The sequence below is a fragment of the Narcine bancroftii genome, chromosome 5 (genome assembly GCF_036971445.1).
Source record: "Narcine bancroftii isolate sNarBan1 chromosome 5, sNarBan1.hap1, whole genome shotgun sequence".
NCBI classification, from domain to species: Eukaryota; Metazoa; Chordata; class Chondrichthyes; order Torpediniformes; family Narcinidae; genus Narcine; species Narcine bancroftii.
In genome coordinates, this window is record NC_091473.1 from 161,931,627 (window position 1) to 161,949,607 (window position 17,981).

A 17,981-nucleotide genomic window follows, 5' to 3' on the forward strand; every position below is an offset into this window, starting at 1 on the left:
ATATATATTGTGTGTGTGTGTGTATATTATATATATTGTGTGTGTGTGTATATTATATATATTGTGTGTGTGTGTGTATATTATATATTGTGTGTGTGTGTGTGTATATTATATATTGTGTGTGTGTATATTATATATTGTGTGTGTGTGTGTATATTATATATTGTGTGTGTGTGTGTATATTATATATTGTGTGTGTGTGTGTGTATATTATATATTGTGTGTGTGTGTGTGTATATTATATATTGTGTGTGTGTATATTATATATTGTGTGTGTGTGTGTATATTATATATATTGTGTGTGTGTGTATATTATATATATTGTGTGTGTGTGTATATTATATATATATTGTGTGTGTGTGTATATTATATATATATTGTGTGTGTGTGTGTATATTATATATATATTGTGTGTGTGTGTGTATATTATATATTGTGTGTGTGTGTGTATATTATATATTGTGTGTGTGTGTGTATATTATATATTGTGTGTGTGTGTGTATATTATATATTGTGTGTGTGTGTGTATATTATATATTGTGTGTGTGTGTGTATATTATATATTGTGTGTGTGTGTGTATATTATATATTGTGTGTGTGTGTGTATATTATATATATATTGTGTGTGTGTGTATATATATATATATACACACATTCGATGAACGAACAATGCGCTGTTGCTCCACTTCCTTCAGTCATTGGATTTGTAATCTTCAGTGCCACAGACGGCAAACAGCAGTGAGATAGTCAGCCAGTTGAGTGGTGTCACAACAACAACCTTACATTCAACATTAGCAGACCTAAGGAACTGATTGTGGACTTCAGGAGGGGGGAAATCAAACCAGTCTTCATTGAGGGTCAACAGTGGAAAGGGTAAAGAATTTAAAATTCCTGGGTATCAACATCTCTGAAGATGTATCCTGAGGCCTTCATGTTGATGCAATCATGAAGAAGGCTCACCAGTGGGTACACTTCATTACGAATTTGAGGAGATTTTATAATCACCAATGACTTACAGATTTATACAGGTGTACTGTGGAGAGCATTCTGACTGGTGGCATCACTATCTGGTATGGAGATGCCAATGCACAGGATAGGAAAAGGCTACAGAGATGTGAACTTGGTCTATGCCAAGATGGACATTAGTCCTCACTCCATTTCAGATATCTTTCAGTGCCGGTGTCTCGAGAAAGCAGCCTCTATCATCAAGAACCCTTGTCGCACAGGCCATGCCCACTTCTAACTGGAGGTAGAGGAGCCTGAAAACGAACACTTAATCTTGCAAAAGGAGCTTCTTTCCCTCTGCCATTAGATTTCTGAATGGACAATGATCCACAGTTGCCACCTCATTTTTTCTCTTTTGCACTAATTTTTTTTTAAACATGCAGCATTTTTTTTGCACCTGTCATGCTGCCGCAAAACAACAGATTTCGAGATGCACGTTCATGACAATAAATTCTGATTATGAAGATCAATCCAGGATAACTGTTCAGAATTTGCCATTTCTCTCCATTATTAATTCAGCCTTGCCCTCCACAGGACCAATGTTTAATTTGGTTCTGGTTGTTTAATTACACTGGACAACAAAGATTTTACTTCCTGAACACTTCGGTGTATTTTATGGATCTTGGGCTGCTGATCATGAAAATAGCCTTAAAAGTTTTCTGTCACATGCTGTTGTTTCAGATATAATCTATTTTTGTGATTTCCTGTCATATTTATAACCTGCTTCAAACATACAAAACCTTGAAGTGCAACATGTCATTGAAAATTCAATTTTCTGCATTCTCATGTGGACTTCTTCCCTGCCAATCTTGCGCAGTCAGTGACAAGCATGTTGAAAGGTTTCACCAGGACATTGTGACCATGGAAAAGCGGCTTCAGGGCAACTGGAATCCATCAATGCTGGCCAACTATCATTGGACACTGACATGAAAGGCATCAGATGCTCAGTACAAAAGAAAATCACCGCAAAACATTATTAGGTCAGTTGAACTAACTCAATGTATCAGCAGCATTATGCGATTCAATGAAAGTTAATTTATTGTTTCTCCAACTTCCTATGTGAAACGGCAAATCTGAAATGATCCTTGTTCAGCTTGAAGTTATTGATCATAATCCCCAAATTTTTCAGGAAGCGAACTTTTTGAAAACATTTGTTGTCCAGTGTTATCTGCAGGAGCTCCCAGTGTTGGGTTTTTATATTGGCTATGTCACTCTCATAGGGCAAATGAAAGAGTAGTTGGCAAAAGGTTATAGGACCAATGAGTGCATGGCCTAGGGAGGGAGTAATATGTTGGCACATTGAACCTTCTCTTGCAATGTGCTATTCTTTGCTGGTATTATAGGTGCTCCCTGCATATGATGGTCCAACAACGATTTTTCAAAGTTACGATGGTTCAATTCTGAATTTTGATCTGATCCCACGCTTTCAATATGCAGTACACTACTCTCTCAGCATACTTCAAACATTCATCGTGCCCATTGTTTTCAGCTGTGTACGTTAATGGTTCTTTTCAGAGTGGAGTGAAGGTATTCTAAATTCAATTAAAAAAAATACTAGTTGCAGTATTCTTTTCGACATATGATGTTTCGACTTGCGATGGGTTTGCTGGAACATACCCCATCGTAAGTTGAGGAGCACCTGCACAAGTATTGTTGGGCAGTGTTCAAGGTGTATGAAGTAGTACCAATGGAAGTGAAGTTATCCTGAAGGATATCTGTTATGAGTAGTTGCTCCTTTCTGCTTAGAAACTGCCTGGTTGAACTCTGGCTCAGCTTCTGCACTTTGCTTCGATCAGTGCCTCACAAAGAAGAGGAGCTTGTCACTTTTCCTCGACACGTGTGCCGTTCAACTGCCTCAGGCTGACTGAAGTGTAATGTTACCATGGCCACTGTTGGCAGTGGCCTGACTTGTAAAAGTGTAATCAATGTGGACATTCCCAGTATCCCTGTAACAGTGTTACGGTACCAGCGACTGGGCATTGAATCTGGTGCTCTCTGTAAGGAGTTTGTATGTTTCCCCATATCTGTGTGGGTTTCCTCCCATCCTTAAACTTATGGGGGTTGAAGGTTAATTGGGCACCATGTGCTCATGGGCCAAAAGGGCCTGTTACTGTGCTGTATCTATAAATTAAATTTAACATTGAGGCTTTCTCTATACAAAGCATTTAATTATTCAAATTTGTTCCTTTTAGCAAGTAAAGTTGGGAAGCCCAGACTACAGTGACTGTAACAACGATGAAGCAATAGCTGACTTCCTGAAAAGGATAGACTGTTATCAGAACACGTACGAGCCCCTAGATGAAGTATCAGATAAGTACGTTGGCCTCTGTTCATGAATCCAACAGAACAGAAATATATTTGACAAATCGTAGGCTTCGAGTTCAATCATTTTCTTCACCCTTTGTACACATTAATCATTGTCTTGTCTGCATGCTGCTGCTCTCTCTCCCTTTCCCTTTTCTGTGTCTTTGAATAGTAAACATGCTACTGTTCATCTTCCAAACTATTCTTGCATCCATTGGTTTCCGTAGGGATTGGTGCTGGGATCATAAGATGTAGGCCATTCGGCCCATCAACAACTCTGCCATTACAGCATATGTTGTTCCACTCTCCCACTCAGCTGCCTTCTGCCCATAATGTTTGATATCCTGACTATTCAGATAGCTATCAATCACTACCTTAAAAATACCCAACTACCTGGCCTCCACAGCCACCCGTGATAGCAAATTCCAGAGATTCATCACTTTCTGGCTAAAAGTCAATTGCATTTGTTTTGAATGAGCCCCCTTCAAACCTGAAGATGTGCCCTCTTGTCTAAGACTTCCCCTTGCACAAGGGGGCACAATACTCAATGTACATGTGCACTGAAATTCTTGTTTGCTGCAACTGAGCAGGTACTTTGTTTCATTGCTAGAGGCATAGAATTTAAGAACAGGAAGTTATGCTGCAATTATACAAGGTACTGGTGAGGCCACATCTGGAGTATTCCATGCAGTTCTGGCCTCCATACTTGAAGGTGTACTGGGTTTGGAGGCAGTGCAGAGGAGGTTCACCAGGTTAATTCCAGAGATGAGGGGGTTGGCCTATGAGAAGAGATTAAGTCATCTTGGACTGTACTTGCTGGAATTTGGAAGGCATAGCGGTTAACCCAATGCCTTTACAGCGCCAGTGATTGAGACTGGGGTTCGAGTCCCACGCTGTCTGTAAGGAGTTTGTATGTTTTCCCAGTGTATGCATGGGTTTTCTCTGGGGTTTCTGGCTTCATCCCACCATTCAAAAATGTACCGGGGTGTAGGTTAATGGCGTGCAAGTTGGGCAGCACGAACATGGGGGCCAAAATGGCCTGTTACCATGCTGTATTTTAAAAAAAAAAAACCATAAAAGTATGAAAGGCATAGATAAGGTAGAGGTAGGTAAGTTGTGGTGGGTGAAACTAGAACTGGGGGACATAGCCTCAACATTCAGGGTAGAAAATTTAGGACTGAGATGAGGACTGCTTTTCCCAGAGGATGGTGAATCTGTGGAATTTGCTGCTCGTTGAAGCAGTGGAGGCTACCTCATTAAATACATTTAAGACCAGGTTGGATAGATTTTTACATAGTAGGGGAATTAAAGGATATGAGGAAAAGGCAGGTAGGTGGAGATGAGCCTAAGTTCCTCCAGCTTCATTGTTTGCTGAGCACTCCATTAAATCTCCTCTGTATCCTCTCTAGTGCCATCTCATCTTTCCTGTAGTGTGGTGTCCAGAACAGTGCACAGTACTTCCATAAATTTGCATCAAAAGCTCCTTCCCTGGGCTAATGAAGCAAGTACTGTGTCCCATTTGCCTTTCTCACTATCCCATCGACCTGCACTGCCACCTTCAGAGATCATGTACTGTAAATTCTTTTTGTCCTCGGTACTCACTCAGATCCCACTAATTATTGTGTGCACCCTACCTGTATTAGTCCTGACAAAATGAATGAATGACTGCAATGTGCAGATGCAATGCTAGACTTGTAGCAGCTCCCCAGTTACGTAAAACACAGTTCCACAAATTCAGAATAATTAAATTACCACAGAGATGAAAAGAAATATCATAAAACCCCTGGAATCTGGCACCTTTGGGGATTGGTTGATGCCAGATAAGTGTTTTTTTCCAGTTGCTTGAGACTTGCTCTTACAATGCCTAACTAATACACCTGCATTAAGAATAAACAGTTTAAAGGATAAAAATACTACACTGTACTTAAGACTGAACAAACTTCACTTGCATGAACATATAAACCTTAAAGCATTTTATTTTCAGTCACATTCTTTGAAAACATTTAATTGTCTCTGCATCTGCAGATTCCTCCCCCTCCATGGAGCTGCCCAAAAGACGAACAATAACATTATAGATAATTAATCCCTCCCTCCTCCTCCTCCTCCTCCCCCCCCTCTCCCAAGGTTATAGATGAAGCCTCTGACTGGAGCGACTCTTACTGAGCAGGGATAAGGAGACACTTTAAGAGAGTCACCCCAGCGGTGAGTGGGATCAACCACTGCGACACCATTGCTTCACACAACTTTGTCCAAACAGCTCCTATGAGCAAAGTACAACCAGGGCGCTCTCATGGCTGAATATTTGCTCCCATCTTCACCAAAGATTTATGTGTTGCTTCAGAGAGCATTTACTTTTACAATTTTAAATTTGTGTATTTTTTTAACCTATTATTTATTTTAATTTTTAAGATTTATTTTCTTCAATTTTTTTTTGCCGCTTGCTTGAGGCTACTGGTTGCTTGAATTCTGGATACCAGGGGGTTTGACTGTATAAAATAAAGATAAAAGTAAAATAAATATTCACAGTAGGCAGGTATTGCATAAAAGTATTATCAATAGTGCAGATAGACTGTTCATAGTCCTGGAGCAGTGTTATAGTGGTGTTGGTCTTCAGGCTTTTCTGTACCCTCTGCATGAAGTTTGCAATGAAAAAGTGATGGGGGTCTTTGAGACAGCACCTCACACAGATGTCTTTCAATGGACTGGAGGTCGGTGCCTGTGATGGACTGGCCAGGTTTGTCACTTTCTGCAGTCTTCTGCCTTCCTCATCCATAACCATATAACCATTTACGGAGCGGAAACAGGCCATGTTGGCCTTTCGAGTCCGCATCGGTTCACTGATTTTGTGCGCCCTCTTCAGGCATTGGTCCCAGTAGATCTTCATTCAATAACGATGGGCGAATTCAATGCAGCTGGAATCTTATTGAAATTGAAAGCAAGATTGTTGTCCTGGCACCACACAACCAGATTCTTGATCTCCATCCTGCTTTCTGGCTCATGCATCAACATATGAATCTGATTTCCTGGTCACTGTAACACACTTCCTTGCCACTGCTAATTATATTTTAACAAATTTCATTTGGTATATTGATGGCTTCAACTTGGGTCTTGTTCCTTCTGTATTCCCCAATAAAAATAAATCTGGATTTTGTGGGAAATGCCTGTAACTTGTTCTAAGAAATTTTCTAAATCCACCCAAAAAAGCTTTATCTTGGGACATAACCAAGTTGAATACAAGCACCTTCATCTTCACCACACCTAAAACATTGATCTGATAAATCTGATTTCATTTTATTCAATTTTTGTGGCGTCAAATTCAGCTGATGTTAAAAAAAAAATTGTATTTAACTAGTCTATATTTTCATTGATTGTATTTGTCATACAATCTCAACAGAGATCTGACCATCTTTGCTCATCAATCGTAATATTCAAATCCGACTTCCTTTTCTATTTAGATTTATGCACTCCCTGTTTAGTAGTTCCTTTTTGTAATAAAAGATACATCGCAGAGGTAAATTTCTTAGTAGAAAATAACAAAAAAGTATTCTTAATTATTTTGTATTATTCCTTCATTGTTATGAACAAGATCAATTGCTATCATTTGAACAGTCTTCAATATTTTTAATACCTTTACTAAACCAAGTATTTAAAAATTGATTGTCCTTTGAAAATGGTACAAGATAGTTTTGATTCAAAGGCATCTTAGGTGATATACTTCCTTTTGTTCTAATTTCATCATTTCAAGATTCAATTTATTATAGTAATAAAACAGTGTTGTATTACATGAAATATAATTTTGCCTGCTACAAGGCAGACAGATTTGCCACTGGCATGAATTGCCTAAGCACATCTTACAGTCAAACTTGTAGACAGAGAGAGAAGCAAAAAAGAGTTGTCCCCACCCCACCCCCCCCAGAGTCACCAAGTGTCCCAATGGTTTGTGTCCATAGATTTGCCTCCAGCGTTTCCGCAGCTACCACAGCCGCATAGTCCAGTCAATCCCATCGGCAACCAGAACTCCAGATGCGAACCTCTGTGGTCAGGAATCCTTCAGCGCCCTTGGCACCTCTTTGCATACAAGTTCCAGTACCTGGTACCCATCCAGCTAGTTTGATCCAGTGTCCAGCAGTTCACAGCCTGGCGTGAGTTTCCCGACAGCAGCCCACAGCTTCTACGGTTCCTCGCCTTGAGTCGCCAGCAGCTCGCCGCATGCACTGGTTCCTCAGCTGCGGATCCCCCTCACTAGACTGCCACTTTGGTCACCGTCCCCGCAGGTTGTCTCCGCCGCTTCTCATTCTCAGACTGTGTGCGAATCTTCTCGTCCTCTGCCCTGCTCTAGTCCTCTGTTTTCCCAGAGTCTCCACCCATTGTGCCTGCTGCCGATTAATAGGCACCGCCATCTTGGGCACAGACCTGTTGTCGTGGGATTTCAACTAAAACCACCGACGACTCCCCCAATGGGCTGTTCAAAGCTCATGCGGAGCCAATGGCAGTCGGCTGGAGGGTGTGGGAGAACTGCATCTCCGCTCCCCTGCTCTCCATGGGTCCATAGCAGCGCTGCCGCTACAGTGGCTTCAGCAGTGCCACCATCTTACTGACTCATTTATCTTGTTCCTTTAACACCAGTTATTGATTTTTGAATCCCATTTGTATATAAATTCCTCTGCTAATCTCTCTCCTATTTTATCCTGTTCTATTTTAACCCACGCAGGTTTTCTACTCCTTCAAAGAAAGAAGTAATAAATCTCATTTGAGGTGCTTAGTAATAATTATTAAAGTTAGGAAGCTGTAGGCCTTCCATTTCATATTTCCAGGTTAAATTTTCTATAGAAACTCTTAACATTTTTCCTTGCATGTTTATTTAATTCTTGAAAAACTTTTTCAATAATAAGGTTTGAAGAAGATATTTTATTCTTGGGAATATATTCATCTTAATACAGTTAATTCTTCCTACTAACATTATAGATAAAATCATCCATATAAAAAAACTTCAACCTTTTTGAGTAATGGCAAATAATTCAATTTATACTTTAAAAAAAATTTATTATCTACACAAATCTTTAAATATTTAATTCATCTTTTGGCCACTTAAATTGAGTATTTCTTTGACTGACTATAATCTTCCTTAAGAGACAAAATTTCACTTTTATCCCAATTTATTTTATAATCAGAAATAATACCATATTCTTCCAAATTAAAATGTAATTTTCACAAGGAATTTTCAGGTTCTGTCAAATATATTAAAACATCATCTGCAAATAAACTAATTTTATGCTCCTCTTGACCAACCTTGTATCCCAAATCGCTCTTAATTGTCTCTGCTAGTTGTTCAGTTGCTAGTATAAATGTAGATAAGAGACATCCTTGTCTACTTGATCTCGTCATTTCGAATGGAGCAGATATTTGTCTGTTAGTTACTACTTTAGCTTTGGGATCATTATATAATGCCTTAATCCAATTTATAAAAGTTTGATCAAACCCAAATTTATCCAAGACCTTAAACAAAAAGTCCCATTCCAATCTATCAAATGCTATTTCTGCATCTAAAGCCACAGCAACACTTAAATCTTTTTGTTTATAAATCTAGCCACATTGCCTGCTGATTGTCTTTTTTATTAGCTTAGGTAATAATTTGTCACTCTGTTTGCCAATATTTTAGAAAGGATCTTATAATCTGCATTCAATAATGAAATTGGTATCACAGTAATTATTGCTGTTGAAAATTATTCTGGGAGTATGAGTTATTGATGCTTGATTTCCATAAAAATAGAAATCAATAAATCTTTAAATTCTTTATAAAATTCAGGTGGAAAACCATCTTCTCCCAGAAATTTATTATTTTGTAATGAACTCATTGCATCCTTTACTTCTAGCTGTGTAAAGTGAGCACTCAATTCTGTTTGCTCTTCCATACTCGATATAGGTAAATTTATCCGAGATAAATATCTATCTATTTTATTTTTGTCTTTTAAAGATTCTGACCTATATAATTTAGAATAGAAATTCTTAAAAGATTCATTTATTTCTTGAGGTTTATAACTAACAATATTCAAAACATATTTTTAATTACATTAATCGTTTTTGAGACCTGTTCTGCTTTCAATTGCCATGCAAGTACTTTGTGTGATCGTTCACCTAACTCATAGTTCCTCTATTTAGTTCTTGTGATCGGTTTTTCTGTTATATAGGTTTATAATCTATTATATTAAACTTTTTTATTAATTAGTTGCCTATGCTCATGTTTATGGGTTCTCTTTTGTAGATCTTTTTCCAAAACTGTTATTGTTTTAATTGATTTAGCTCCTTTATATATTCCTTAATTTTAGAAGTAAAACATAATTTGCCCTCTCAAATATGCTTTCAAAACATCCTATATTACAAACTTGTCATTCGCAGAGTTCGTTTGTATTCTGCCTACTTACCTGTTGCTCAATGTTCCAAAGGCTATTTGGCAGCCTATAGTAAACTCCCAATACAGTGATCGCTCCCTTCCTACTTCTGACTTCCACTATTGAATCCCCTATCACTACCACTCTCCTTTTCTCCCTTCTGAACCACAGGGCCAGGCTCAGTGTCAGAGACTCGGTCTCTGCGGCTTTGTCCTGGTAGGTTATCCCTGCCAAGATTTTTAAAATATTTTATTTACAAATTTTAAACCACAAATATAGTTGTCAATTAATAATGAATTGTATATTAAAAAACATAACATGTGGCATGTGTATCCCTAATCTCCACCACCCTCCCCCCTTCCATACTACCCCTAACCCCTAAGAAAAGAAAGAAATGGAGAATGATTGTCAAGGATACAGACACAACTTTAAATCAACAACTGTGGAGCTGAAAATTGCCATCAGGATGAGTTATTGAGAGTTCTAAATCTCCAAACCAACATACTGTAGATATGGGCTCCATATTTTCAAAAGGAAATGATATTTATCACATAATCTTGTTATTTTTTTCAAGTGAATATAAGATCGTAACTCTATATGCCATCTTTGCATTCTGAAATCTATATTTGATTCCAAGTAATAGCTACACACTTCCTAGGAATAGCTAAGCAGTATGCTTATTGAAGTTAGTGGCCTCGGGTACACCACATTACTTGGCTGCTTGCTTTCCCTCTCCTGACTGTCACCCAGCTACCTGCCTCCTGCAACTTAGTGTGACTGCCTCCCTGTACCTCTTATCTACAACCTCTTTGTTCTCCTATTCTCAACTCCCAGTCATGTGTCTAATGAGGGCTTGAGGTGGTAATGTGTCCGAGTCGTTGTGTGTGACTCCGTTGTCCTTGAGTGAACCTGTGTGTTTGAGCAGGACTCGGCTGCTCTGAGTTACTTGTATGACTTATTTTTTCCTCAAAGGGATCTGTCTTTTATTAAAATCATGGATGTTGGAAAACGCTACCTTGTCAATCATGTTCTGGATCATATTCAAAGCAAAATTGTTTACTACCTCATGAACATCCACGTAACTCCACGCTCAATCTATCTCTGCCGTCATGGAGAAAGTGACCTGAATCTGAAAGGCAGGATAGGTGGTGACTCGGGTCTGTCTGCACGTGGCAAACAGGTGAGTGTGGAACCCTGCACCCTGGCCTTCAGTTACTGGTAGGCTCCTATGATCGCACTCTTGAGTCGTTTTTTGTGTGATTTCTCATGATTTGAATAAAGAAACTGAATGTGTATAAACGGAATGCAGTCACTTGCAGCATGGAAACAGGCTCTTCAGCCCATCTTGTCAATGCCAATTGAGCTAGTCCCATATCCCTCAACCCCTCCAATCCATGGACCTGTCCAAAGCATTGCATTTGTCCATGGTGCCACTACCTCCTCTAGCTGCTCATTTCATGTACCCACCACTGTGTGAAGAAAGTGCTGCCCAGGTCAACTTTAAATCTTTCCCCCTCACCTTGGAGCCATAGGACATTACAGTACAGAAACAGGCCCATCGGTTCATCTCGTCTGTGTCAAACTATTATTCTGCCTAGTCCCATTGATCTGGCAGCTTGTTCCATACTCCCACCACTGATGTTCCCTTTAAACATTTCCTCTTTCACCCTTAACCCATGTCCTTCAGTTCTTCTCTCGCCTAACCTCGGTGGAAAATACCTGCTTGCATTTACTCTATCTATAGCCCTCATAATTTTGTACATCTTTATCAAATCTCCCCTTATTCTTCACCTCTCCAGATAATAAAGTCGTAACCTATTGAATATTTCCCTGTAACACAGTTAAATCTGTGCCTTCCAATTTTAGACTCACCTCTCCTGGGGAACAGGGCAGTGACTATTTACCTATGGTCCTCATGATTTAAAACTCTAAGGTCCCTCCTTGGCTTCTTTCCCTCCCGGCCCCCCCCCCCCCCCCCCCACCAAGGGAATAACCAGTCCCAGTAACATCCTCATTAATCTTTTCTGCACTCTAGATTAATTTGATAGAACACTACAGCACAGTACAGTCCCTTCGGCCCTCTATGTTGTGCCAACCTTTATATTCCTTCCTTAAAAAAAGGTATTAAGCCCTCCAAACCCCATAACCCTCTATTTTACTTTCATCTGTCTAAGTCTCTTAAGTGCACCCAATGTTCCAGCCTCTACCACTATCCCTGGCAAGGTTTTTCAGGCACCCACAACTCTGTGTGTTTATATATACTTACCCTTGATGTTTCCCCTAAACTTCCATCTGTTCTTGTGTCCTCTGGTGTTTGCTGATCCTGTCCTGGGAAACAGGTCCTGGCTGTCCACTCTATCTATGCCTATTATAATCTTGTAGAGCTCTATCAAGTCTCCTCTTATCCTCTATGCTCCAAAGAGAAAAGTCCCAGCTCTGTTAACCTTGCCGCATAAGACCAAACCAAGCAACATCTTGGTAAATCTCTGTCCCCTCTCCATAGCTTCCACATCCTTCCAGTAATGAGGTGACCAGAACTGAACACAATATTCTAAGTGTGGTCTTACCAGAGATTTGTAGAATTGCAACATTACATCTCTACTCCTGAATTGAATCCCAGCATCTCAAAGGCCTTCTAAACTATCCTATCAACCTGTGCGGCGACCTTGAGGGATGTATGGATTTGAACCCCAAGGTCTCTCTGTTCATCCACACTCTTAAGTAACTGACCATTAACCCAGTACTCAGCCTTCTGGTTTCTGGTTTGTCCTTACAAAATGCATCACCTCACACTTATCCAGATTGAAATCCATCTGTCATTTTTCTGCTCAATTCTGCATCCTGTCTATACCCTCTTGTAACTTTCATCTCCATCACAACTCCTCCAACGTTAGTGTGTTCCGCAAACATACTGACCCATCCTTCCACCTCTTCATCCAGGTCATTTATAAAAATAACAAAGGGTGGGTGCCAGAACAGATCCCACTAGTCACCAACATCCAGGCAGAATTCTTTCCTTCCACTACTATTCTCTGCTTTCTTCCTACAAGCCACCAATTTTTTATTCATGCAACCAAGGATCCACTGATCCCATGCCTCATGACTTTCTGGATGAGTCTATCATGGGGGATCTTATCAAATGCCTTGCTAAAATCCATATAGACCACATCTACTGCCCTACCCTCATCAATTTCTTTTGTTACCTGGTCAAAAAACTCAATTAGACTTATGAGGCATGACCTCCCCTTCACAAAGCCATGCTGACCATCTTTGAGTAGACCATACTCATGCTCATAGATCCTCTCCTTAAGAATCCTTCTCCTGAAGTTTGCACACCACTAACATTAGACTCACTGGTCTATAATTCCCAGGATTCTCCCTATTAACATTTTTAAATAAGGGGATTACATTTGCCATTCTCCAATACTTTGGAACCTCCCCTATGGCCAGAGAGGTTTCAAAGAATATAGCTACTGCCCCAGCTCTCACTTCCCACAGCAGCCTGGGGTATATCATGTCCAGCCCCAGGGACTTATCAGTCTTGATGTTTTTAAGAAGATCCAACACTTCCACTTCCATAATCTCTGCATTGTCCAGCACACAGGCCTGTTCAATTTCAACCTCACTGAACTCAACGTCCTTTTCTCTTGTGAATATTGACGCAAAGTATTCATCTAGGACCTCTCCAACCTCCTCCACTTCCAGGCATATCTTGCCTCCTTTATCCTTTAGCAGCCCCACCTTCATTCTCATCATCCTTCTGTTTTTCACATATGCATAGAACACCATGAGGTGCTCCTTAATTCTATGTTCCAAGTCCTTATCATGCCCCTGTGAGTTCTCCTAAGTCCTTTCTTAAGCTCCTTCCTGGCTACCACATACTTCTCATGAGCCCTTCCTGTTTGCTGCTTTCTATATCTAATGTATGTTTCCTCCTCCTTGAGTAGTTGCCTGACGTTTCACTTTTCCTACCATCTTTTCCTTGTCCCAGTGGGACAAACTTATCTTGAACCCTGTACGTGTGGTCCCTAAACTTCCTCCACGTTACTTCTGTGCTTTCACCATTGAACATCTGTTTCCAGTTTATTCTTGCTGGTTCCTGCCTCATCCCTTCCCCAGTTAAGCACTTTCCCATTTTGATTGTTTTTAATCCTTTTCCATACCTATGTAGAACTAAGGGAGTTGTGGTCATGACACCTTTCCTAATACTGCATGTGGTCTCGCCATTGTCTTGTACAGTTGTAACATGACACCGCTGGTGCAGTACTCAAGACCATTAGACATGGGAACAAAAGTAGGGAATTCGGCCCATTGAATCTGCTCAACCATGAGCTGATCCCTTCTCCCACTCAGCCCCATTCCCCTTCCTTCTCATAATCTTCGATTCTCTGACTACAGCCATTGGTGTGGCCTCCAAAGCTGCCTGTGTTAGAAAATTCTAAAGGTTCACCACTCTTTGGCTGAAGAAATTAGTCCTCATCTCTGTTTTAAATGGGCACCCTTCAATTCTGAAGTTGTGCCCACTAGTCCTAGACTCTTCTACCATGGGAAACAACTTTGCCCCATCTACTCTGTCCAGGCCTTTCAACATTCAAAATGCTTCTATGAGGTCCCCCCTCATTCTTGTGAGCTCCCAAGGCGTACAGTCTTGTGAATCTTCTCTGAACCCTTTTCAATGCCAGTATAACCTTTCTTAAATAAGGAGCCCACAGCTGTTCCAAGTGAGGCTTCACTAGGGCCTTATAAAGCAACAACATAATATCCCTGCTCTTGTATCCTATACCTCTAGATATGAATGCCAACATTACATATGCCATCTTCACCCCCGACTCAAAGCCATGTCCGAAGAAGGCAAGCATGCTAAATGCTGTCTTCACCTTTTGTCTAACTGAGGCCACTTTCATGAAATGATGAACAAGTATCCTCAAGTCTCTCTGTATGAAACTCTCCAATGCTCTAGTATTTACAGTGCAATTCCTGGCCTGGATTCACCCTCCAAAATGTATCTCATTCTTGTCTGTGTTAAATTCCATCTGTCATTCCTGGGCCCACTCTCCTGGTTGATCCAACTCCTTCTTGTTATCTCAGAAAACAGAACATTCCAGCACAGTACTGGCCTTTCGACCCACAATATTGTGCTGCCCAATGTAAACCTACTCCAAATCAAAACTAAACCTTCCCTACCTCAGACCCATAACCCTCGATAGTACTTGTTTAAGAGTTTTTTTCCCCAAAGTCCCTATTGAACCACTATCCCCAGCACTGCATTCCACTACTCTCTGTATACAAAAACAAACAGTTACCTATGATATCCCCCAAAAATATTGCTTCACTCTCCTTAAACTGATGTCCTCTGGTGTTGAAGGTAAACAAGAAAATCTGTAGATGCTAGGGTCTGGCACAGTACACAAAAAAGTGTTGGAAAAATTCAGCAGGTCATGTAGCATTCATAGAAAGTAAAATTACACAAATTGGGGTTTCTTGGGTCTTGCCAAATTGAGACCACCTGCAAAATGGAGGAACAGTATCTTTTATTCTGTCACAGCAGTCACCAACCAGCCAATGTCAATATCGATTTCCAATTTCCATTAACCCCTTCCCTCGGTTTCTCTCTTTCCCTCATCATTCTGCCTCCCTGCAGTTTCTCATCCTTTTCCTATTGGAGAGCTATCTTGCTTTTCCCTCTGCCCCTCCCAAGTCTCAGCTTTTTTCTGATCTACTCTCCCTCCTGTATCTACTTATTACCCGTGACTTGTTGGCATGTGCTCCTCCATCTTTCACGCATTCCCTGACCTTTTTAATTCAGGTGTTTGCCTCAAAGTTCAAATTTTTTAGTCAGAGCACGTGCATGATCTCACATATAACCCTGAGATTATTTTTCTGCAGGCCAAGTTGAATTTCTAATTACCGGTAACTGTAAACTACTCAGAAAAAAATGTATACAAACTGTACAGATCCAGGAGTAGGAATATGCAGTAATAGCAAAGTTGGAGTCCTTGGAGGATTCTGTTCTCCAATCCAGACGTCGTCCTGGTAAATCTCCTCTGCACCCTCTTGAAGCTTCTACATTCTTCCTGTAATGAAGTGACCAGAATTGAATGAAAAATGTGGTTGAACTAGAGTTTTATAGAGCTGTAACATTACCACATGTCCCTTGAACTCAAATACCTGATGAAAGAAGGCTAGCATTCAATAGGCCTTCTTAGCCCCTTATGTAACATCCTTGAGGATTTGAATCCCAAGATCTCTCTGTTCTTTCACATTGTTAAGAATCCTGCCATTAACCATGTTCTCTGCCTTCAAGTTTGACCTTCCAAAATGCATAATTTCATATTTCACCAAATTGTACTCTATCTGCTACTTCTCCGCCCAATTCTGCAACTTGAAAATATCTTCTTGTAACCTATGAAAACTACCTACATTATCCACAACACCTTGAATATTTGTCACCTGCAAACTTCTTGATTTACCCCTCTATTTTGTCCAAGTTATTTATAAAAATCACAAAGAGCAGGCATCCCAGAATAGATTCCTGCAGAGCTCCACTGGTCACTGACCTCCAGGCAGGATACATTCCATCTGTTACTACGCTCTGCTTTCTGCAGGTAAGCCAATTCTAAATCCACACGGCCAAAGTTCCATGGATCTCATGACTTTGTCAATGACCCTACCTTCATCAATTTCTTTTGTCACCTCCTCTAAAAACTCAATTAGGCTCCTGAAACACCACCTTCCCCTCACAAAGCCATGCTGACTATTCCTGAGCAGATTATGCTTCTCAAAATGCTTTTAAATCCTGTCCCTAAAGAATCCTCTCCCAATAGTTTGCAAACTACTGACGAAAGATTCATTGGTCTAAAATTCCCAGGATTCTCCCTATTATCTTATTAAAACAAGGGGACTACATTTTCCATTCTCCAATCCTTCACTGCATCTCCTGTGGCATGGGAGGACCCAAAGATCATTGTCAATGCCCCAGCAATCTCTTCGCTCTCTTCCTGTAGTAACCTGGGATATATTTCATCCAGTCCAGGGACTTATCAATTCAAAAAGATTGAGTACTTCCTCATTCTTAATTTCAGCATTCTCCAGCACATTAGCCTGTTCTACACTGACCTCACATTCACCAATGTCCCTCTACCTACTGAACACTGAACCAAAGTCCTCTGCCTCCAGGTACCTATTCCCCTCTTTATCAATAAATAGTTCTGCACACACTCTTGTCATCCTTCTTCTTCATGTACATGTAGAAAACCTTCATCCTACTTGCCAAGGCCTTATTCTCCCTTCTAGCTCTCCTAAGTTCTTAAATTCTTTCACGACTACCACACCTGGCTACCTTCCTGTTCTTTGTTTCCAAAACATCGTGTATGCTTGTGAATTATGGTTCCTTCACCCTACCATCTTTTCCTTGTGGACACTCTCTGTGAAATGCTTCTCCTCTAGTTGTCTGGTCCACAATACTGTGTCAGGAATCCTTCTTGAACACACCTGACAAAATCTGCCCCATCTGATCCTTTTACCCTGAGGATGTTTCAGTCAATATTTGGGAAGTTGAAGTCTCCCAGAACAACAACCCTGTTATTTTTGCACCATTCCAAAATCTGCCTGCTTAACTGCTCCTCAGTGTTTCAGTAGATGTTTGGTTGAGGGGTGGGGGGGGGGAGGGGAGCAACTGACTACTCGCAGTACAGTGATTTCTCCCTTCCTGTTTCTGACTTCCACACCCAATGACTCCCTCCAAAATGTCCTTCCTTTCTGCAGCTATGTTACTGTCTGATTTGCAAAGTCACTCTCTTCCTCCCCTCTTTCATCTCCTTCTCTAAACACTGGAATTGCATCAGCTAATCCTGTCCTTGCATCATCCAAGTTTCTGTGACAGTCACCACATTGTAATTCCACACAGCACAGTGATCAGTGCTCCAAGTTCATTGTCTTTATTCTTGATGCTTCTCACATTGAATCTGTTTATGCACCTAGGGTCAAGGATGATGGCCACACTGGGTCGATTTTCCCACTTTTTTTGTGTCCCCATAGTCGTGATCCAGTGTGGATGAACTCTGATTGCTGCAGCACCTGATCGAAGTGCAGACCACTGATGAGCCATAGAATGATATCGCATAAAAACAGGCCCTTTGGCCTGACTCGTCCATACCAGCCTATGAGCACTCTTCAGATTTGACCATTGCCCCAGCTCTTGGTCGAGTTCTCTGAGCCAAACTCGTGCAAGTACTCATCTAGAGGCTTCTTGCATGCTGTCAGTGACACAGCTGCAGTTTCTGT

The 17,981-nt window shown here is 40.6% G+C and overlaps 1 protein-coding gene across 2 annotated transcripts in view; it reads left to right on the forward strand.

Annotated features, from left to right (window-relative positions):
- Positions 1-17,981, forward strand: part of LOC138764112 (6-phosphofructo-2-kinase/fructose-2,6-bisphosphatase 4-like) — a 118,017-nt gene that overhangs the window by 83,300 nt on the left and 16,736 nt on the right. For both annotated transcript variants that reach the window (XM_069939500.1, XM_069939499.1), the window contains 2 exons: positions 3,198-3,319; positions 10,671-10,878. In XM_069939500.1, the coding sequence (XP_069795601.1) occupies positions 3,198-3,319; positions 10,671-10,878 (330 nt within the window). The remainder of the gene's footprint in view (positions 1-3,197; positions 3,320-10,670; positions 10,879-17,981) is intronic.